Source organism: Candoia aspera, chromosome 1, assembly GCF_035149785.1.
Source record: "Candoia aspera isolate rCanAsp1 chromosome 1, rCanAsp1.hap2, whole genome shotgun sequence".
Classification (NCBI taxonomy): domain Eukaryota; kingdom Metazoa; phylum Chordata; class Lepidosauria; order Squamata; family Boidae; genus Candoia; species Candoia aspera.
In genome coordinates this window covers 31005940-31023862 of record NC_086153.1, presented here as the reverse complement: position 1 = coordinate 31023862, position 17923 = coordinate 31005940, and the positions used below count along the sequence as shown (strand labels likewise).

General features: G+C 38.7%; 1 protein-coding gene across 2 annotated transcripts in view; it reads left to right on the top strand.

Annotated features, from left to right (window-relative positions):
• The window catches only part of CCDC85A (coiled-coil domain containing 85A), a 146917-nt gene that overhangs the window by 5855 nt on the left and 123139 nt on the right, over positions 1 to 17923 (top strand). For both annotated transcript variants that reach the window (XM_063301252.1, XM_063301243.1), the window contains exon 2: positions 11706 to 12633. In XM_063301252.1, the coding sequence (XP_063157322.1) occupies positions 11706 to 12633 (928 nt within the window). The remainder of the gene's footprint in view (positions 1 to 11705; positions 12634 to 17923) is intronic.

The following is a 17923-nucleotide window of genomic DNA, read 5'->3' as shown; positions in this document are numbered from 1 at the left end:
TGGGAAGTCATCTGGAGTTGAGATCTGTTTCAGGGAGTTTTTATCTTTTTCTTTATATTCCTGCATAATTTTCCTTGGTTAAAATTCAATTTGTACTTCTCAGCAGTGTGACTTATCCTCCCCACTCTTTTGAAAATGGACTGATTCCTTAAAGTTCAAGAGGTGGCATTAACTAGCAAGCAAAAATTGTGAAACAAGTTTTGTGCAAACCATCTGGAATGGGAGGTATTAAAATGTGTGGAGGTTTTTCAAGTCAGCACGGTTGACCTGGCAGGCTAGACAATCTTTTCTATAAGAATTGGCCACCTGATAGGTGGTTTGCCTTTGGCTCCTCCAGCGAAGGAGAAACCTTTCCCTAGCACATGGGACATTCTAAGTATAGCCAGTTGCAAAGGTGCTTTAATGCAATAAGTGACCTACAATTGAAACCTACAATTTAATTTAATGCAATAAGTGACCTACAATTGAAACCTACAATTTAATTTAATGCAATAAGTGACCTACAATTGAAAACAAACTTCCTAGGAAATGTGAGGTTATGTATCTATGTGAGGGTAGCAATTTCACAAGACCTCAAGTAGAGAAATGCCTTCCCATCTACTAGAGGAATTGTTTTAGTTGGACATGGGAGGTGATGGATCATTAAGTGGCCTGTTGTCCTTGCGGGGTAAACTAGATACACAGTACACTATTTGTCACAACCAGATGAGCTAATATTACTTTACTGTAAAGTGCAAGTCTGAAAGTACAATCCTTCCCCCCGTCTCCTTTACAGCCTGAGAAACTAGCTGGGCAGGGTCTCTTCTGAGCCTCTTGCCCCAACCACTATCCAGCTGCGGGCTATGCTGTCTCTTACCTGACTGTTCCCTTGGCAGTGTCTCTTTGCCCAGTCTCCCAAGGTCTTTTTCACATACTATTACATGGTCCCACCCTGGGCCAATCTCTTTTTCTGCCTAACCTATTTTATAAATTTGTCATGAGAATTAAATGGGGTCAGAAAATTATGCTTGCCACGCTGGGTCATCTGGAGGAAGAATGGAATATAACTGTAATAGTAGTAGTAGTAATAATAAAGTCTTGTGATTTCATATTGTTCTTTGAGAACATCCATCTGGAATCTCCCCATGGCTTATACAATGTGACTGTATTTAGTAATACATGAGTAGATCTGGAAAAGATTGTGAACTTGGCAAAGGGGTATCTTTTCTGCTGATAAAGCTTATAAATACATCCCCCAAAGTGAATAGGACAATAAATTTTAAAAGCTTTCTCCGCATCATGCTTTCATAGCCCTAAGTCAGAATTTTGTTGATTTTTAAAAAAGTAACAGAATACCACTGTCATAACTTTTTATAAACCTTTCCTGCCTGCTCACATGGAGGCAAAATCAAATGCAAGTGAGCACAACTCTGGCTGATCCTCTGTGTGCAGACCTTTAAGAATAGTCTTTTGATGGAGAAAGCCTTTCCAGGCTTCAGCTGGAAGTCTTTCAGCCACACTTTAATATGTCAGGGAATGAATAGAACTGCATTCTACTACTGAGCAGTGGCTCTTTCCTCTTTTATAATGCACCTTCCATGCTGCTGTTTGGGCCTTAGCATGTGTGATTTATGTCATAACCCAGTTCTTTTAATGGGCTTTGAAAAGTCTGCAGTTTTGTCCTCCTTTCTTGCTGTCACACTGACTCCCAGCCTCTGATGCATTTACGAGAGGGAGGTTACTTAGTTCTAACCCAGTAAAAAGAGACAGGGAGAAATAGCTGATTTTTCTAGGTGATCATTCATCTCTATCTCATTATATATTTAGTGATATCTCTTGCTATCTATTGAGCCAGCTGATGCAGGAGACACCTAAAATTCTGAAATGATGCGCTCTGTTGACCCAGAGGATAAAAATCTCAGAAGGCTCAAATATGTATTAAAAGATGACTTCTGTTCCTGTCCTTTTTTTTAAAATAAAAAATAAGGCTTGGGAAATATGCAGCTAAATAAAGGAAGAAGGGTGAGAAAGAAAAGATTGGCTAACTTTCCCCCCCCTTTTTATTTCCTATCTCAAAATCACCCAGTGCAGTCTGGTTTTTAATTGGTAGGAGGATGAGAGAACTGATGGACAGTGAAAAAGCAACTCAAGAAGGGCAAATTCATTTTTATTATGCTTAGGAAAAAAGGTGTGTGGCTTAGGACTGTTTTGCATACTGTATAAAAAATCTAGACAAGTAGTCTTCCCCAACAAGGTGTCCTCCAGATATGATAGAATTCTGACTAGTACTATGTAGCCTAACATATCTGGAAGGCTAGACTAATGGGTACATAACTGGTACATAACAAACCCTTAGGGAAAAAATAGGCATGATGCCACTTCTTTGCATGTGATATTCAACTTTGTTAAACTTTGTTAAATATTGATCTATTTAAAATAAATAGCATCAGTTTGGAGGAGTGTGTGATAATTGTTGGAACTGTAGGAGGCATAGAAATGGACTTTTCCTGAGAAAAAGCCTTCCTCTGAAGCTTCTGTTTACAGTACTTTAAAATGGGACAAATCACCCATAAGTTCTATTAGGACATAATAAAAATAATGAAGACCTGGTTTTGTCGCCTTACCTGGGATGGGAAGGGCAATAGCTCTTTCTGGGGATGGCTGGCGGCGTAGAGTCCTCCCTGCCGAATGTAATCTCCCCCATTTGGATTTTATATATTTATTATTTTACTATCTCGGTTGCTTACGGTGTAATTTTATACATTCATGTTTTTAAATGGTTAATTTTCTTGTAAACCACCCAGAGTCCCCCTTTTTAGGGGGAGATGGGCAGTGATAGAAATTGGAAGAATAAATAAATAAATAAAATAGCACCATCCAAGCAACATGCTTGTTTTCAGCAGATTGAGGCAACCGTGGTAGGGCTTAAATTCCACTTCCAAAACAGAAAATTACTTGCCTGTCCCTGTAAAGCAGATGCTATATGTATTTAGAAAAAAATCCTGCACATTAAACCAAAATATTTATTTAACACCAGAACTAAGTCTCAGGAATAAAAGAGAAATTAGAATAGAATAGAATAGAATACTTTATTGGCCAAGTATGATTAGACATACAAGGAATTTGACTTCGGTGCAAGAGCTCTCAATATATTTACATAACATCAGAAAATAAACAATAATAAAGTAGTAATGTTATTTACTAAAACTGTACAATCAAGAAAAGAAAAGAATTAAAGGAAGATAATACTACGGCTATTAACTAACACACACTCATATTTAAAGGGAGAATTAAGGGACAATATAGTGCATCTGTTGTCTAATGTATATTCACAAGAGAAATTAAGATTGTTTTTTTTTTTAAATCATCCTTCTCCCCAGCCTTCTTCCCAGTTTCCTTTTCTTTCAAGACCAGCCATGGTTAAACATCATAAGGAACAGTGAAAGAAGGGAATTGATCCCAATTCTATTTCCTGTTCTCTTAATATCTACTAGTATAGTAGGGAGGGAGGGAGAAAAGGATTGAGATTTTTGTCAATTTCATAGCTGGAAGGAAAACTAAATACCTGTTTTATGAGGAAGATAGGAAAGCTGCACAGATTTTTCTTCCTGAAGGTGGACTGTTGAATTAAATTTCAGTTCCTTTCCTCTCTCAAAGGAGTTTTCACTGAGCTTATTGATAAACCTTAGTTGAAGGATTCTCATCTAAAATAGGTTTCTGCAGTAAAGACTATCCTTTTGGTGCTTTCTTAGAACTGTAAAGCTGGGGGAGCCCCTTCTATTCCTGATAAAAAGGAAGAACAATAAAAAAAAGTGTGCAACTTTTTCTGGAATGAGAACCTTTAAGTAAAAAGTATTGGATAGGATCAGGACAAACTACATTTCATTAAAATTTAATATAGAATGATAGAGGTGGTTATGTCATTTAGAACCATTGAATCCAACCCCCTGATCAGTGCAGGAATTCAAGTTAAAGCATCACCCACATACTGTATGGTTGTCTGTATTCCACTGTATTTCAAACATCCAGTGAAGGGGAGCCATCTCCTTTGGATATTTGGTTCTCTGCTGTTCTGTTAAGAGGTCCCCCCCCCCCATGTTCAGTTGGAATCTGCCTTCCTGTAACTTGAATCCATTATTTTGTGTCCTGTACTCTGGAATGATGGAGAACTGGTATTAGACTGTTCTTTGTCATGTTGTTTGAGGTATGTGAAGACTGGTATCCAATCTTTCTGTCTTATTGTCTCAGTGCTAAATATTCTAGTTTGTTCAGCTGTTCTTCCTAAGACTTACTTATTTTTCCCTGCTCATCCTTGATACTCTTATCTGAATCTGTTCCTGTTTGTCTGAATTCTTCTAAAGTGTCGTGCCCAGAACTAGGCACAACACAAGTGTGGTGCCCAGAACTAGACACTGTTTGAAATGTGGAGGAGGGAGGATCTCACTAACACAAAACAGGATGATTGCTTCCTGTGATTTGAGATCTATACTTTTGTTGATAGAGCTGAAAATTGCATTTGCCTTTTTCGCAGCCAACGTCATATTGTTGACTTAGTTTGTAGTCATCAATTCTGAGATTTTGTTCAGAGGTACCTGCCAAGTATCTGTCATCTTACAGTTAGCATTTGATTTCTGTTTCCTAAATAAATAACTTGGCATTTATTTCTTATACCTCATTGCTATTTTCAACTCAATTCTTTAACATATCAAGATCCTTTTAAATATTTTTTCTTCCATTGAAAGCATTAGCTATGCCATGCAATTTTGTGTCATCTGTAAATCGGTAAATACTATATCCACCTTTTCATTCAGGTCATTAATAAAAATAATGAAGAATACAGGAACCAGGATTGAACCTAATGGCACCTCACTCCAGTTTGATGAAGACCCATTAATGAGTATCCTTTGAGTATGGATTTTGAGCCAGTTTTGCATCCACTTCACTAAGGAGCCATTCAGCTCACATTAATTAGCCTACTACTCAGAATGTCATGGAGTACTTTTTCATACGCTTTGCTGAAAAGTTTGTAGTATTTCCACAATCTGCTATGAAAGTTAAGTAATCAAAATAATGAGATAAGATAGGTCTGGCAAGATTTGTTCTTAACACATTGATTTCTGGTAATAACTGTATTTTCACAATGTGTTTAGGGATCAATAACTTTACAATCTGTTCTAGAATCTCAAGAGGCATTAATGTCTGACTGAGAATCAGTAGTTCACTAAGTCCTCCTTTTTCTCCTTTCTGAAGACATTTGCTTTTATCCTGTCTACTGGTACTTCATTCTCAAGATTTCCGTAAGACAGTGGAGAGAATTTCATCTAGCAAGTATTCTGTTGCTCAAGGATACAATCTATTTGGCCCTGGAGATGTAACTTCATTCCCCCACTTTGCTGCCACTCTCTGGAATGCAGTTGCCATGACCAGCAAGGACTGTAGAGTGCATTAATGCATTCACTCTGACTTTGCTTTTCTCACCTCCTTGGCAAACATCATAGGACTTGACATACTGCATCACATCCAAGCTATATCGAGTGCAATAAACAATTTGCCTTATCACTACATCCATATATCCATTTGGGTGGTCACTTGCAAAACTTAAGATGCACTTTGAAAACTCGTTGGACGTATGTAGCTTCCTCTTCTTTCAGTGAACCTGGAATTCTTATCTTTGCTGAGGGATGGGTGTGCTGGTGGTTATGCTTCACCTCCTCTTGGATCTTGGACAGGTTTTGGCCCTGTTCTTGAGCTTTTCTGCATTATTCCTGAGGACAGCTCCTAACACCTTTGTAAGTTCTTTTTCTTCAAGAGGATCTACTCATATGTCACTTGTAAAGTCTCTGGGTGGGATCATCATCTGCTTTCTGAGGTACTTGACCTTCTACTTCATGTATTCATTCAGAGCCAGTACCAGAGCCTAGTTCCTCTGTTCTGACTGCATCTCATGCTGATGTGTCTCTAGTTTACAAGGAAGGCTCTGGGTGACCCATTGCTCTCAGGATCAGGTGCTCCATCTTTGCTGACGCTCAGTCCTTTCCTCCCAGAATTCCTACTGTCTCTATTTCCTCAACTAAATTTTCTCTGTTGGTTAATTTCAAATAAAGGATAGATAAACCTCTTATGCTTTCTTGCACCCTCTGAAGGAGAAAATTGTCAGCAACATAAGTTTACAATTTTATGGAAAGATTGCTTCACAGAATTTGTCTCCCAATGGAATAATTACCTCCTCTCTCCCCACCCACCCCCATTGCTATTACTATATGTCTCTGAAAGATCTGCAATTTGTTGTTGGAGACCATAATTCACATCTTCTTGATCAGGCAGGCAATATTCAACATGAACAGTGTTTTTACTTTTATTTGTCCCTCCATTTATTTTAACCCAGATTATATCTAGAGTATCTCCAACTTGATCTATTTGGATTTCTCATAAGGTATGGATACTTTTAACAAAGGCTGCAACTCCTTCTCCCTTCTATTTCTTTCATTTATTTTGAACAAATGGCGTACTTAAATTGCTACTTCCTACTTACTGGAGTCATTTCACCAGGCCTCTGTTATACCTTTTAAATCATTTTAGTCATCCTCTACAAGGAATTCAACCTCATCTTTAAAAATTTCCCATATTGGCCAATGGTATATAGATAATGGAGGCCATGAACTTTATGAGCCAGTGTTCTTTCTGCTTTTCATTGAATGGTTTAATAGGTCCCATTACAGCACACTCTGAACAATGCTTATGTCTTTATCTGAAGACCTTAAAATGTAGGTAGAGGTATAGTCTTCAACCTGCCTAAAGGATTCAAGTTAAAGCTATCCTGGTCAAGTTTGCTATGGTTTTGCCAAAAACATTTTTACCATTCCATATGCATTTCAACCCATGACTCTTCTGTTTATCTTCTCGAAAGATGCAGCTACCTGCCCTCTGCCCTTAAGGAGTCCATTGTCCTACTACCTGTTTGTCAGAGTCCCTTTTTCTTCCTTTGAGTGCTTAGAGCCTGTTTCATATTTGAGGGCCTGAAAGCAATTTCTCTTTTTTTAAATAAGAATTTTATTAAGTTTCAAACAAAGATAAAAGCTACAGAAAAAGAAAAAACTACAAAGAAAAAAGAGAAAAAACTAAAAAAGTGTAGAAACACGAGAAATTTTTTTCAAAGTTACAAAAAGAGGTAGCTTCCGACTTTTAACAGCAAGGATATACAAAAATTTCCATAATCAATCCCTTACTCCATATTAAACCAAAATCACATTATTTCTATAAATAATTCCATTGGCACATTGTAAAAATCACTAAATACAGTTACTTCCTCCCCTTATATTAAGAAAAAAAAATTATATAAACCTCCTAATCAACTCCCCCCTCAGAGATAACATTTAATTATTTCCTTCCTACTACTATTCTATACATTTCTGTCTACTATAATAAACATCAAACTAAAAAACATGTAAGTTGTCTGCCATTGTACTTGATAAATTGTCAAGTAACATTGTACTTGACAATTTTAATAATCATATTAAACCCCAAACCATCCAAATAGACATTTTTTATTATACCTTAATAATCTTAATCCAAATTGTTAAAGATAAATGAAATCAGCCAAACCCTAAAAGCAATCCAGACAAATATTCTTAAATCCTTATCCCACTTCAAAATAAACCAGAGCATTTACATATCCCCACAATGTGCACAGAGCTTTTCTCTTGAAAAAATCAAACAGCCCAAATGTCCCCCTCAAAAACTTGGACTTCTCTTCAAGAGACCTCCCATACATAATAACCCCTTCATTTCCATGGTGTTCCACCAGAAGATCAATTTCACTTGTGGCTTGCAACTCACTCTCTCCCTTAAATTTCTCCAACTCGACTATCCAATCTTCATCCAGCATTTCAACAGAAATCCTGATTGCACTCTTAGAAGGAACATTTCTGTCAGTATTAAATTTGTCACTTTCATCCATGACATCCCCAACCAGATAACACATTTTCGACCTCATATTTTCTACAATGTCCTGGATGTCTTAGATAAAAACTTGGTAGGAGTCAGAGAAAATCTGTTTAAAATCTTGTTGGAAGTCAGAGAAAATCTGTTTAAAATCCTCCATGTCTCAGTAGATTATGGTGCCCCCTAGGAGCTTAACCAGTGAAAGTGGAAGATGCGAAAGAATTCTGGAATGTGTTTACACAAGTGAAAGTGAGATAGCAGACAGTTCCCCAGGGAAAGTAGAAGCAGAAAACTGAAAGTTCAAAACAGCCGATTCAATGTGTAGGAAAATGCTAATATCTTCAAATTTAGTACAAAAACAATAACAGACAATTATTTACTCTTAATCTTCCTTAATATTTGGAGGGAAAACAAAGTCCAAAACCTAAAAAGAATTTTTTAAAAAAAGTAATCCCCAAAATAACAATAAGTACCAAGAGAGCCAGCTTCTCCTTGCTGTAGAAAGCCTCTCTTAGGGTACACATCCTTAAAAGAAATATAGATTGGGTGATGTAGAAATGGGGTGGCTGGTCTTAGTGTCCCTTTAAGGCTACAACATGGCTTGGAAAATGGTGACATCCCAGCTTCCCAGCTGGCTCTTACCAGTCGAATGCGAATGCTGTTTGTGATCTTCTGGCTGCAACCAGCTATCCAGAGGACAGATGGGGTGATTCCAGCTGTTTTCCTTTTTCCGGAAACACTCGGCTTCAGGAAAAACCTGCCTGAGCCCCAAAATCTGCCGCGTTGTCATTTCTGCCTGCTGAGCCCACGGGCACAGTTGTTCAGTCCGCCATGTCCCCTCCGGAAGTCCCTGAAAGCAATTTCTCAATATCTTCTCTGCCTCTTATTTCAGGTGGTTGCTTTCATCTATTGGACTTACTCCATATAGTTAAATAATCTTCATATAATATAGTTAATATGATTGTTCCATAGACGTAAAATTTTCCTCTCTTATATTAAAATGACAATTTAGGGGTCTCTGAGGCTGCACCCAAGACTTGGTTACCAGCTAGCAAAGTGAATCCCCTTGTATGCAGGTATCCCAGCCTTATGGTTTACTAGTTTCTAGTAGCAAATGGGTAACCCACAATTCCTCCTCCTCCTCTCAGCCTGCCTGCCAGTCCCTCATGCCAGACAGCAAGCTGCTACCTCAAAGATTTGAACCAACATTTTCTTGAGGGAGAGATGCTTACTTTAGTGTGTAGCGAAAAGAGGTTTCATCAGTCCCTCCCATTCTAGATGGAAGACCTTTTGGTCTTCTGAAAAGTGCAATCAGAACTCTGGGAAAAAAAAGAGGAAGATGTGTGCCAAGGCTTTGGGGAGAAAGAGAACTAAGATTCTCCTTTAACCTCTGATTAAAGTTGGATTTTGCAGGAAGAAGGGTTTTCCAAGTAACAAATCGCTACAGAGATAACATCTGTTCCAAGTTGTTTGTTCTTTAGAGGAATAGGAAAAAAGTTAGCTAAATACTGAGTTTCATTTATTTTCTATATCTGCTAATTAATGCTGTAATGTCTCTGGCATCTATTGTCTCCATGCAAGATTATTTATTGTATTTTTATGTGCAACGTGGAACATCAGAATGGCCTCTAAACTGGGAGCGGACCAGCATCATCCTGTGGTCTGTCAGAACTTTATCTTTTCCTGTATACTTTTCTATTGGAAAAAAAATCTATTTCCATAAATAGAAAAGTTCTGTTCTTTTAAATACTGCCTTTTTTTGGTGGGGCCCTCTCTCTTGCATGCTGGGGTTAGGGAGGACGATACGAGGTGAGGGGCCCTCTGGAAATTAGATGGTGGTAGCAGTTAGTACCAAACAGATAAACTAAGGTAGGACCAGGGTGTGTAGACCCAGAGGACTTCTGGTAGAATAAATTTTGAGACCTCCAGCTTTCTATCCTGTGAGCTCAGCCTGCTGCTACATGTACCATGCAATAATTTTTCATATGTATTATGAAACATTGCAGGGGAATTACATATGTATACATATGCATATGTGTATATATGTACACACACATGTGAATATGACAGAAAGGAACCCAGAACTCTCTTCCTCTGTCATATTCACATGTGTGTGTATGTATACATGTGGATACACATGTACACACACACACACACTGACATACATTACATACATTTAACTAAGTTTTGACTTATTTAAACATAATTAACCAAAATAACAATTTTAAAAACATCCATCCAAACAGTAATTTCATGTGCATGCAGAGAAATATTGAATGTATACTTTTTAAAGAGTCTTGATGAATATGAGATGAAGGAATAGGTAGATTTATCTCTGCTACTTTTCTTCTTAAATGCATCACACATATTTTTCTCACATAAGCAAATGATAATAATCCACTTATTTAGGCAAAAGCAGAACAGACATTATAAAGGTCAGCTTTGGTGAGAATCTTAACTAAGCCTACATTACAGACTCATTCTCACATAGACATTTGTTCTTCCATTGATAGCAAATACAGTTTCAAATACAGTTTCAAATACAGTTTACATATATTTATTCTGTGTGTGCGCCTTTGAGTCAGTGACTCCTGGGGACTGCCTGGAGAAGTCTGGTTAAGACAACGGGCTAGAAACCAGGAGACTGAGAGTTCTAGTCCCACGTTAGGCATGAAAGCCGGCTGGGTGACCTTGGGCCAGTCGCTCTCTCTCAGCCCAACTCACCTCACAAGGTTGTTGTGGGGAAAATAGAAGGAGGAAGGAGTGTTAGGTATGTTCGCTGCCTTGAGTTATTTGTAAAAATAATAAAGGTGGGATAGAAAATAAAATAAATAAAAAATAAATGGCTTGCCATTGCCTCCTTCCTAGGGCTGAGAGAGAGAGTGACTGGCCCAAGGTCACCCAGCTGGCTTTGTGCCTAAGGCAGGACTAGCACTCAAGGTCTCCTGGTTTCTAGCCTGGTGCCTTAACCACTACACCAGACTGGCTTTGTTCAGTTTATATAATATTATGCTATTTACATGTCCTACCCTTAAGTTTTTATTTCTGTGATTCTGGAACATGATAGAATGGCAGGAAATAGAGCATATGCAAATCTAAATGTAACTATAACAATAAATCCAATGATTTCTGCAAAAATTTTTTTCATAATTTGGTTTTGAGATTTTTTTCTGGTGGGAGAAAATTATCTTTACAGCAGAATTCAGAATTTTTCCTTTGAGATAATTTGGAATCTTTTTATTACACTGACACACATACTGTATACACTCAAACATTTGGTGCTAATATTTGAGCTGGTTTGGGAAAATGTTATTTTCCTTTTAAAAGACTGAAATTGCAGTCTATTAGCTAATCCCATATAATATAGAATAATCAGAAGCTCCCCAAATGGCATTGAACTACAGATCCCAGCATTGGTCATGCTGGTTTGGCTGCTGGGAGTTGTAGTTTATCAATGGCTGGAGGACCATAAGTTCCCTGTCCTTGTACTAAAGTTAGGAAAGGCAAGAAACAATGATTTAGAAAGGAAGAAAAATAGTTCATGAGAAAAAGGAGGACCTCCAGGAAGAATGGACATGGTGCCTGAGAATCTGAATATTCAGCAATCTTGCTAGGGCTTGAATAGATGCAGCATTGCTAACCTAAACTACATTGACAATGTCCTATGGAAGAAAATGTCTAGCTGAGAGATTCACAAACTCACAGCTTGTGACTTTTCTGCTGTAACAGTGTTCTCTTATGGAAATGTTGATTAGATCTGGTTTTTCTTCTCTTGTGTTTTGAAGGACATCAATCAGAAATTGCAGGAAGATAACCAGGAGCTGCGAGACCTTTGTTGTTTCTTGGATGATGACCGGCAGAAAGGCAAAAAAGTATCCCGTGAATGGCAGAGGCTTGGCAGGTATAGCGCGAGCATGATGCATAGAGAGGTTGCTTTATATTTGCAAAAGCTGAAGGAACTGGAAGTAAGGCAGGAAGAAGTTGTGAAGGAAAACTTGGAACTGAAGGAGCTTTGTGTCTTGTTGGATGAAGAAAAGGGTGGTGTTGCTGGCTGCCGAAATTCAATTGATAGTCAAGCCAGTCTTTCCCAGTTAAATGCCACAAGCACGTTCATAAGGGATGTTGGAGATGGGAGTAGTACCTCCAGTACTGGGAGCACTGATAGTCCTGATCACCATAAGCACCATTCAAGCTCAAGTCCTGAGCACCTCCAAAAAACAAGGAGTGAGGGAAGTCCTGAGCATCAAAAGCACCGGAGTGCTAGTCCTGACCACCTCCACAAACCCCGAAGTTCTGGAAGTCCTGACCACCAGAAGCATCTGAAAGGACCAAGTCCAGAGCATCATAAAACTCTTGCCAAAGGTGCTGCAGAGCAACAGAAGCACAGCTGTAGCAGTCCAGAAACACTGCCAAAGCACATGCTGAGTGGGAGCCCTGAACACTTTCAAAAGCATAGGCCTGGGAGCAGTCCAGAACATCAAAAGCACAGCAGCAGTGGAAGCCCTGAACTTCTTCAGAAGCATGCTCTGAGTGGAAGCACAGAACACCTCCAAAAAGTGAGGGGCACTAGTCCTGAGCATCTCAAACAGCACTATGGGGGAAGTCCAGAGCACCTCAAACATTTGGGCAGTGGCAGCAGAGAAGGCACCTTAAGGAGACAAGTTGCAGATGATCTGTCACCCCATCACAGGGGCCTCTACAATGGGATGAATGGTGGGTCTTCCTTAGTTATTTTTAATTATGATGCTGTTAGGGGCAGTGGTTGAGATTTTTAAAATGATGGGCACTAATGATCAGGAATACAGTACAAATGCACTTTTTGGTATGTGGCATATTCACAGTGAAGCTATTTTTTATTTTGTCCTGGTAAGCAGGAATCACTGTTTTTGCATTTGCTCCGTGTGATAAATGCAGATGAAATTGAAGGATGTGTTGCTGTAATAGGCTGCACAGTAGTTGCATCTCATGGCCTTTGTGCAAAGGTGTCTTGCCTGCATGAAGAGGCATTGAAATAAAGTGGTGTGCAGAGTCTGAGAGCATGCAGGCTTGCTCTCAAAAGGAGAGGTAAGAGTGGAATGAACGGAAGTGTCCTCAACTCAAGGAGAAGACTTCGGAGAGTGTGGGGAGTCTTTGCACCTCTTAATTAGCTTCTGTTTCCTTTAGGTACAGGTCCTGGTTTGCTTTTGTATGCTTAATTGAGACTTATTGATACTAATTGATAGCTTTAAGAACTTTGAGGAAGGGGGCGACCATGCTTCTCCAAGTGCTGTTACTGCTCAGCTATTAATAACTTGGAGGGGGGAGGTGTCTTGGTGTCCTCAGTTGGCAGTCTTCCTAAGAGTGTGCTTTATCTTTGCTGCTGACAAATGGATTGCCAGCCATTGACCTTTCGTAGAGGAAATTGACAATAAGTTTGTGAGTACCAAGAACAGGTACAACTTCTATAAGTCTAATATCCATCTGGTGATGCCTGTGCTGAGGTGGGTGCAGGCTTTCTTTGGGAAGAAATATAGGCAGTATTTTTTGGCTATTATTTGGGCTATTTGTTTACTTGTAAGCTGAATTACTGCTGGGAATGTTTACAAAGCAAAAACGGGTTTGTTGGCATTTAGCTTTTTGAATGTATTTGTGATGGCAGGCTGACATTTGAACAGTTTCCTCTAGAATGCACATGTACTTTCAACCAGCAGCACAGGAGATATGCCAGGCTACACAGGCTTCATGGAAGGGTTTTAAGCCTGGATCACTTTTAAGGATATAGTTGGACAGGTGCACGTCTCACTGGTTATTTAGCACAGTGTGCTCCAGGTATTTGTAAACATTGTGGCACAGAACAAAAGGGGATCCCAATGACAAGCAAGCTTTGCAGGACTGGGATCTCATTAGTAACATTTTGATTCTGCTGTTGCTGAGAAAGTAAAGAATGGTCCGACTGAGAAGCAAAATAGAAGTATGTAAAGTTGAAAAGCGATAATATTATTTCTGACTGCAGGAGCTGCCTTTTTTGTGGGGGGGCGGGAATCTGTTTCCTCATTATGTACAAAATTAGTTCCAAGTACAAAACTAGGCTACTGGGTGTGCTAATTGTTTACTTGCTGAGCTTCTTTTTTTTTTTTTTTTGAAAAAAATACAAAGGAGCATTCTAGAATTATAACTTTCAGTACAGTCCACATATGGGTAAAGTAACAGATTCTTGGATTCCTGTATGGGTTCTTTTTAGATCTCGTTCCCCCACCCCAATAAAATCTGAAAGAGAAAAATCTATGGATTGTTTTGATCCTTTCTTTGTGTTTGAATCTACTATTTCTCTGTAAGAGCATTGCATCTTTCCTTCCATTGTCAGAAAGGGAAAGAGGAAGAGATGAATTGCTCAGTAGATTGACTATGTAAGCCCTCGGAGATGATGGATAAATAGCTCGATAACTTGGTTCAGATAGAATTGGGCGGCTTCCTGAGAAGTTCGTATCAGCTTAATATCATGATGTATTGAATAGCTCTTAATGTATGTAAATGTAATTGTATTGAATTTACTAGTGTTAATTTATCATTCAAAATTAGAAGGTTGCTTGTAATCTTGTTAGCTCCAGTATAGCTTTTTGATATAAATCTATCAAAGCTAATAAGAAATACTTTATTGAACCGTATGCCATTGTCATCTCAAATTTCATGACATTCCTCTGCGATGAACTTCACAGTTTTCTTGCCTTAAGCCTGGAGAAGGTAAAGTTTAAAGGTTTGGGGGAATGCAGTTGGACTTCTTATTTCTGAAAGGCTGCAGGAGGCCATCCAGTGATGCTGTGATATTACCTGGAGGGTGTGACCATTCTTTTTAGCCTCTTTTTCTTTTTTGAGATTTTTTTTTTTAAGGTGGGGATGGGAAGAGAAGGCCTCCTAGAGGCAAAGTGCTCAATTTCCCACTCCTAAACCACTTAGAAATGGGTACAAATTCTGCTGCTATTTTGCCACTTTTAGAAGCATGATCTCAGAGTGCTGGAACCTGCAATTGGATACAGGAGTATTGATCCATGGATTATCTACTCCAACTTCATGAGCTGTATTTGCTTAGCTTCTCTTGCATTGTCCTATTGTACTTCTCAGAAGCATTTAATATCCTTCACCATGTTTAACCATGTTAAATGGCTTGCGAGGGTTGGAGGCACCATGTTACAGTGGTTCTGCTCCTTCCTGAGTGGGTGATTCCAGCTGGTAATCGTGTTCTGAACTAGACACAGGATCTGATGCAGGATCTGATATAATGCATAATATAGACTTGAAAGTTCTATTTCTATTAATGCAGCCTTTTTTGCAGCCATGTCACATGCTGACTCATATTCAGTTTGCATTTGGTTGTGATTCCAAAAACTTTTTCACAAGTACTGTTATCCTTCACCCTATATCTTTCCATTTAGTTTCATTTTTCCAAATGTGAAATTTAATTTTGTTGTTTTTATGGAAAGCTATTCTATCCTATAAAACCTATTTTGAAATTAACTCCTATTAAAATTAACATTCCTTCCCTATCTCTCTCCCTGCCTCCTGAATGTTTCTCTCATCTGAAAATTTGGTATAGATTGACTAGTCGGTAATTCTCCGGGTTCTGTTCTCCACCTCTTGGTTTTGTTTTTGTAGAAGTAAGCATTGCCCTCTTCTAGTCATCTGGTACTTCACCAATCCCCCAAGATTTCTCAGAGGCAGTAGATGTTCAGCCATGTGCTTCATTTTCTCCCAATGTTCCCACTACTGCTGTGTTGTTTTTTGAATTTTTCCTGTTGCTTAGGATCAAAGCTGCTGCTTATGTGCCTTCCTCCATCTTCCACAGGAGAAAGATCAGAGATTCCCTGGACAGACCACATACATAGCTCCTAACAAAATTTTAGAGTAATTAAATTTCCCTTTTACTTCTTAATATGTCTTTGATAGATAATGCAATTTTCTGTTGGAAAATGTATCTTCTCCTTGTCTGGGTAGTACTAGCAGAGCTATTGCTTTTCTCTGCCTTCCATTTATTTTATCCTGGAGCTCTGTAGAGCACCACCCAGTTGATTCCCTAGGATGCCTACAAATGTGGATATCTTCAACAGTTTAATTCCTTGTGTCTTCTTAGTGATATGCTGGGTCACTTGCTATGCCTTCATTTTTTTTTTTTGAAAGTTCCATTTCTTCTTTGTTCTCTGAGGTAAAATTTAAAAGTTAATTCACACATGCACATTCACTGCTTGGTATCATTTCACTTAGTTTCTCAACACTGTGTGGCTGGCAGCTGAATGTGTGAATCATACCTGCTAAAACATCTAGCATTTGAATGATTGAATGAATGATTGCCCAACGTTGCACTTAGAAATAGGATTACATGGGTGAAAAGAGTGACTGTGGGCAGTGCCCATCTCTATCTGTCTGTTTCTCAGGGGTATCTGGTGGAAAAATTGGTTGTCACTGGAAGCTGTTTTTTGTGAAATTTCTTCCAGAATAGTGAATGTTAAAAATGTATGTATATGGCTAAATCCTGTGTCATTTCTTTCTATGTGACAAAGATAGAATGGAATAAAAAAAAATATATCCAAAGAATCCAGGATTGGAACTCATCAAGTAGGTTACCACCCCTGCAAGTCTAGAAATCCTGCAGTATGCTATAGAATGCTGAAAATTTTTTTATGTTAATATTGCTCTTGTGTGAAGTTTGGGTATTCTTTACAGTTCCTGTGGAGGTGAACTATGGACTGCCAGCTTTGATAGCATATGTCCTAGCACTGCTACAGGTAGAAATTAAATATTATTAAGAATGTGGGGCTTCTACCAAAAATGGTGGCTCTTCCTTCCTACTTTGGGCTATCTTTTCCCATCATTGAATGTACATGGGAAGGAGAAAAAATTCAATACTGGGATGGAGTCACCTTCTTTGAGTCTATTATGGCACTTTGTAGAAAGATTAATAGGAACAACCTGACAAATACTTGTCTTTTTTTGGCTCCTGCCCCATTTTGGATACCATCTGTGATACCCCTTCAGATTTTTTGCAAATCATTATGTGTCTCACTAGACAATGTAACATGCTCTTTGGCAATTCTTGCAGTCGTATCACATCAGTTTTGGAAAACGTTGCGCTATATCACAACAATCAAATATGATGGATTCTTGCTGATAAATATAATCAGTAGCCTCTCAATTCTCTTAAAGAATCCTTCTTTAATTTTATTACAAATCTGTTTTGTTTGTCTGGGAGTGCCTTCCCCTCTTCTGTTTTGCATCTAAGGAAAGTATCAAAGGCTGCTGGTTTGCTTCTCACTCACTGTTGAGGTTATTAATGAGCAAAAGTAAAAGTGCTGACTAACACTCTCTGGCAACAGTCTGGAGGTGTAATGCATCAGGAAAGAAACAAATCCTTTAGAGAAACAGCATTTGTTTAAAGAGGCAGGGGTGGCAAGAAAAGGGGTTATTTGTGAGAGCTAATATGGAAACATGATGTCCTAACAGTGAGACACACGCTGAGACGAGGAGTAGTACTCTAATGTTTATTACTGCTACATAAACAGAATCCTAACAAACTGAAGAAGCGTGGGAAAAACCCAGACATATAAACCCCAAAGGCTAAGGCGGGCCTGATCTGTGTCTCTTTGAATGGCTGCTTAATTCCTCAGTACTATGCATGCGCTTTACAGCCTGGATGGGAGCTCCCTGCTCGCCATCCTTACTCATGACACATGGCTCATCATTGTGAATAACAGCCATTCAAATTGTGTGTTAGGGGGGCTTGGGGGGGAGATCCAGGTGAGAAATACTGTTCCAGTGTATACCCTCTTATAAAAGGAGTGTACCTTGGTAAATTTTCAGCTGGTCATTTTCTACAAGGAGGATGTTTCTTCTCCTTTTCTTTCCCTGCCCAGAAGGTCACTCAGTCTAATTCCAAGAGAGAGCAAAGAACAGTAATGTTGGTATTGTTGTTCCTATCACTTAATTTCATGATGCTCAAAATGTCCTGAGCAAATATTTATTTGCTACTTAGTGG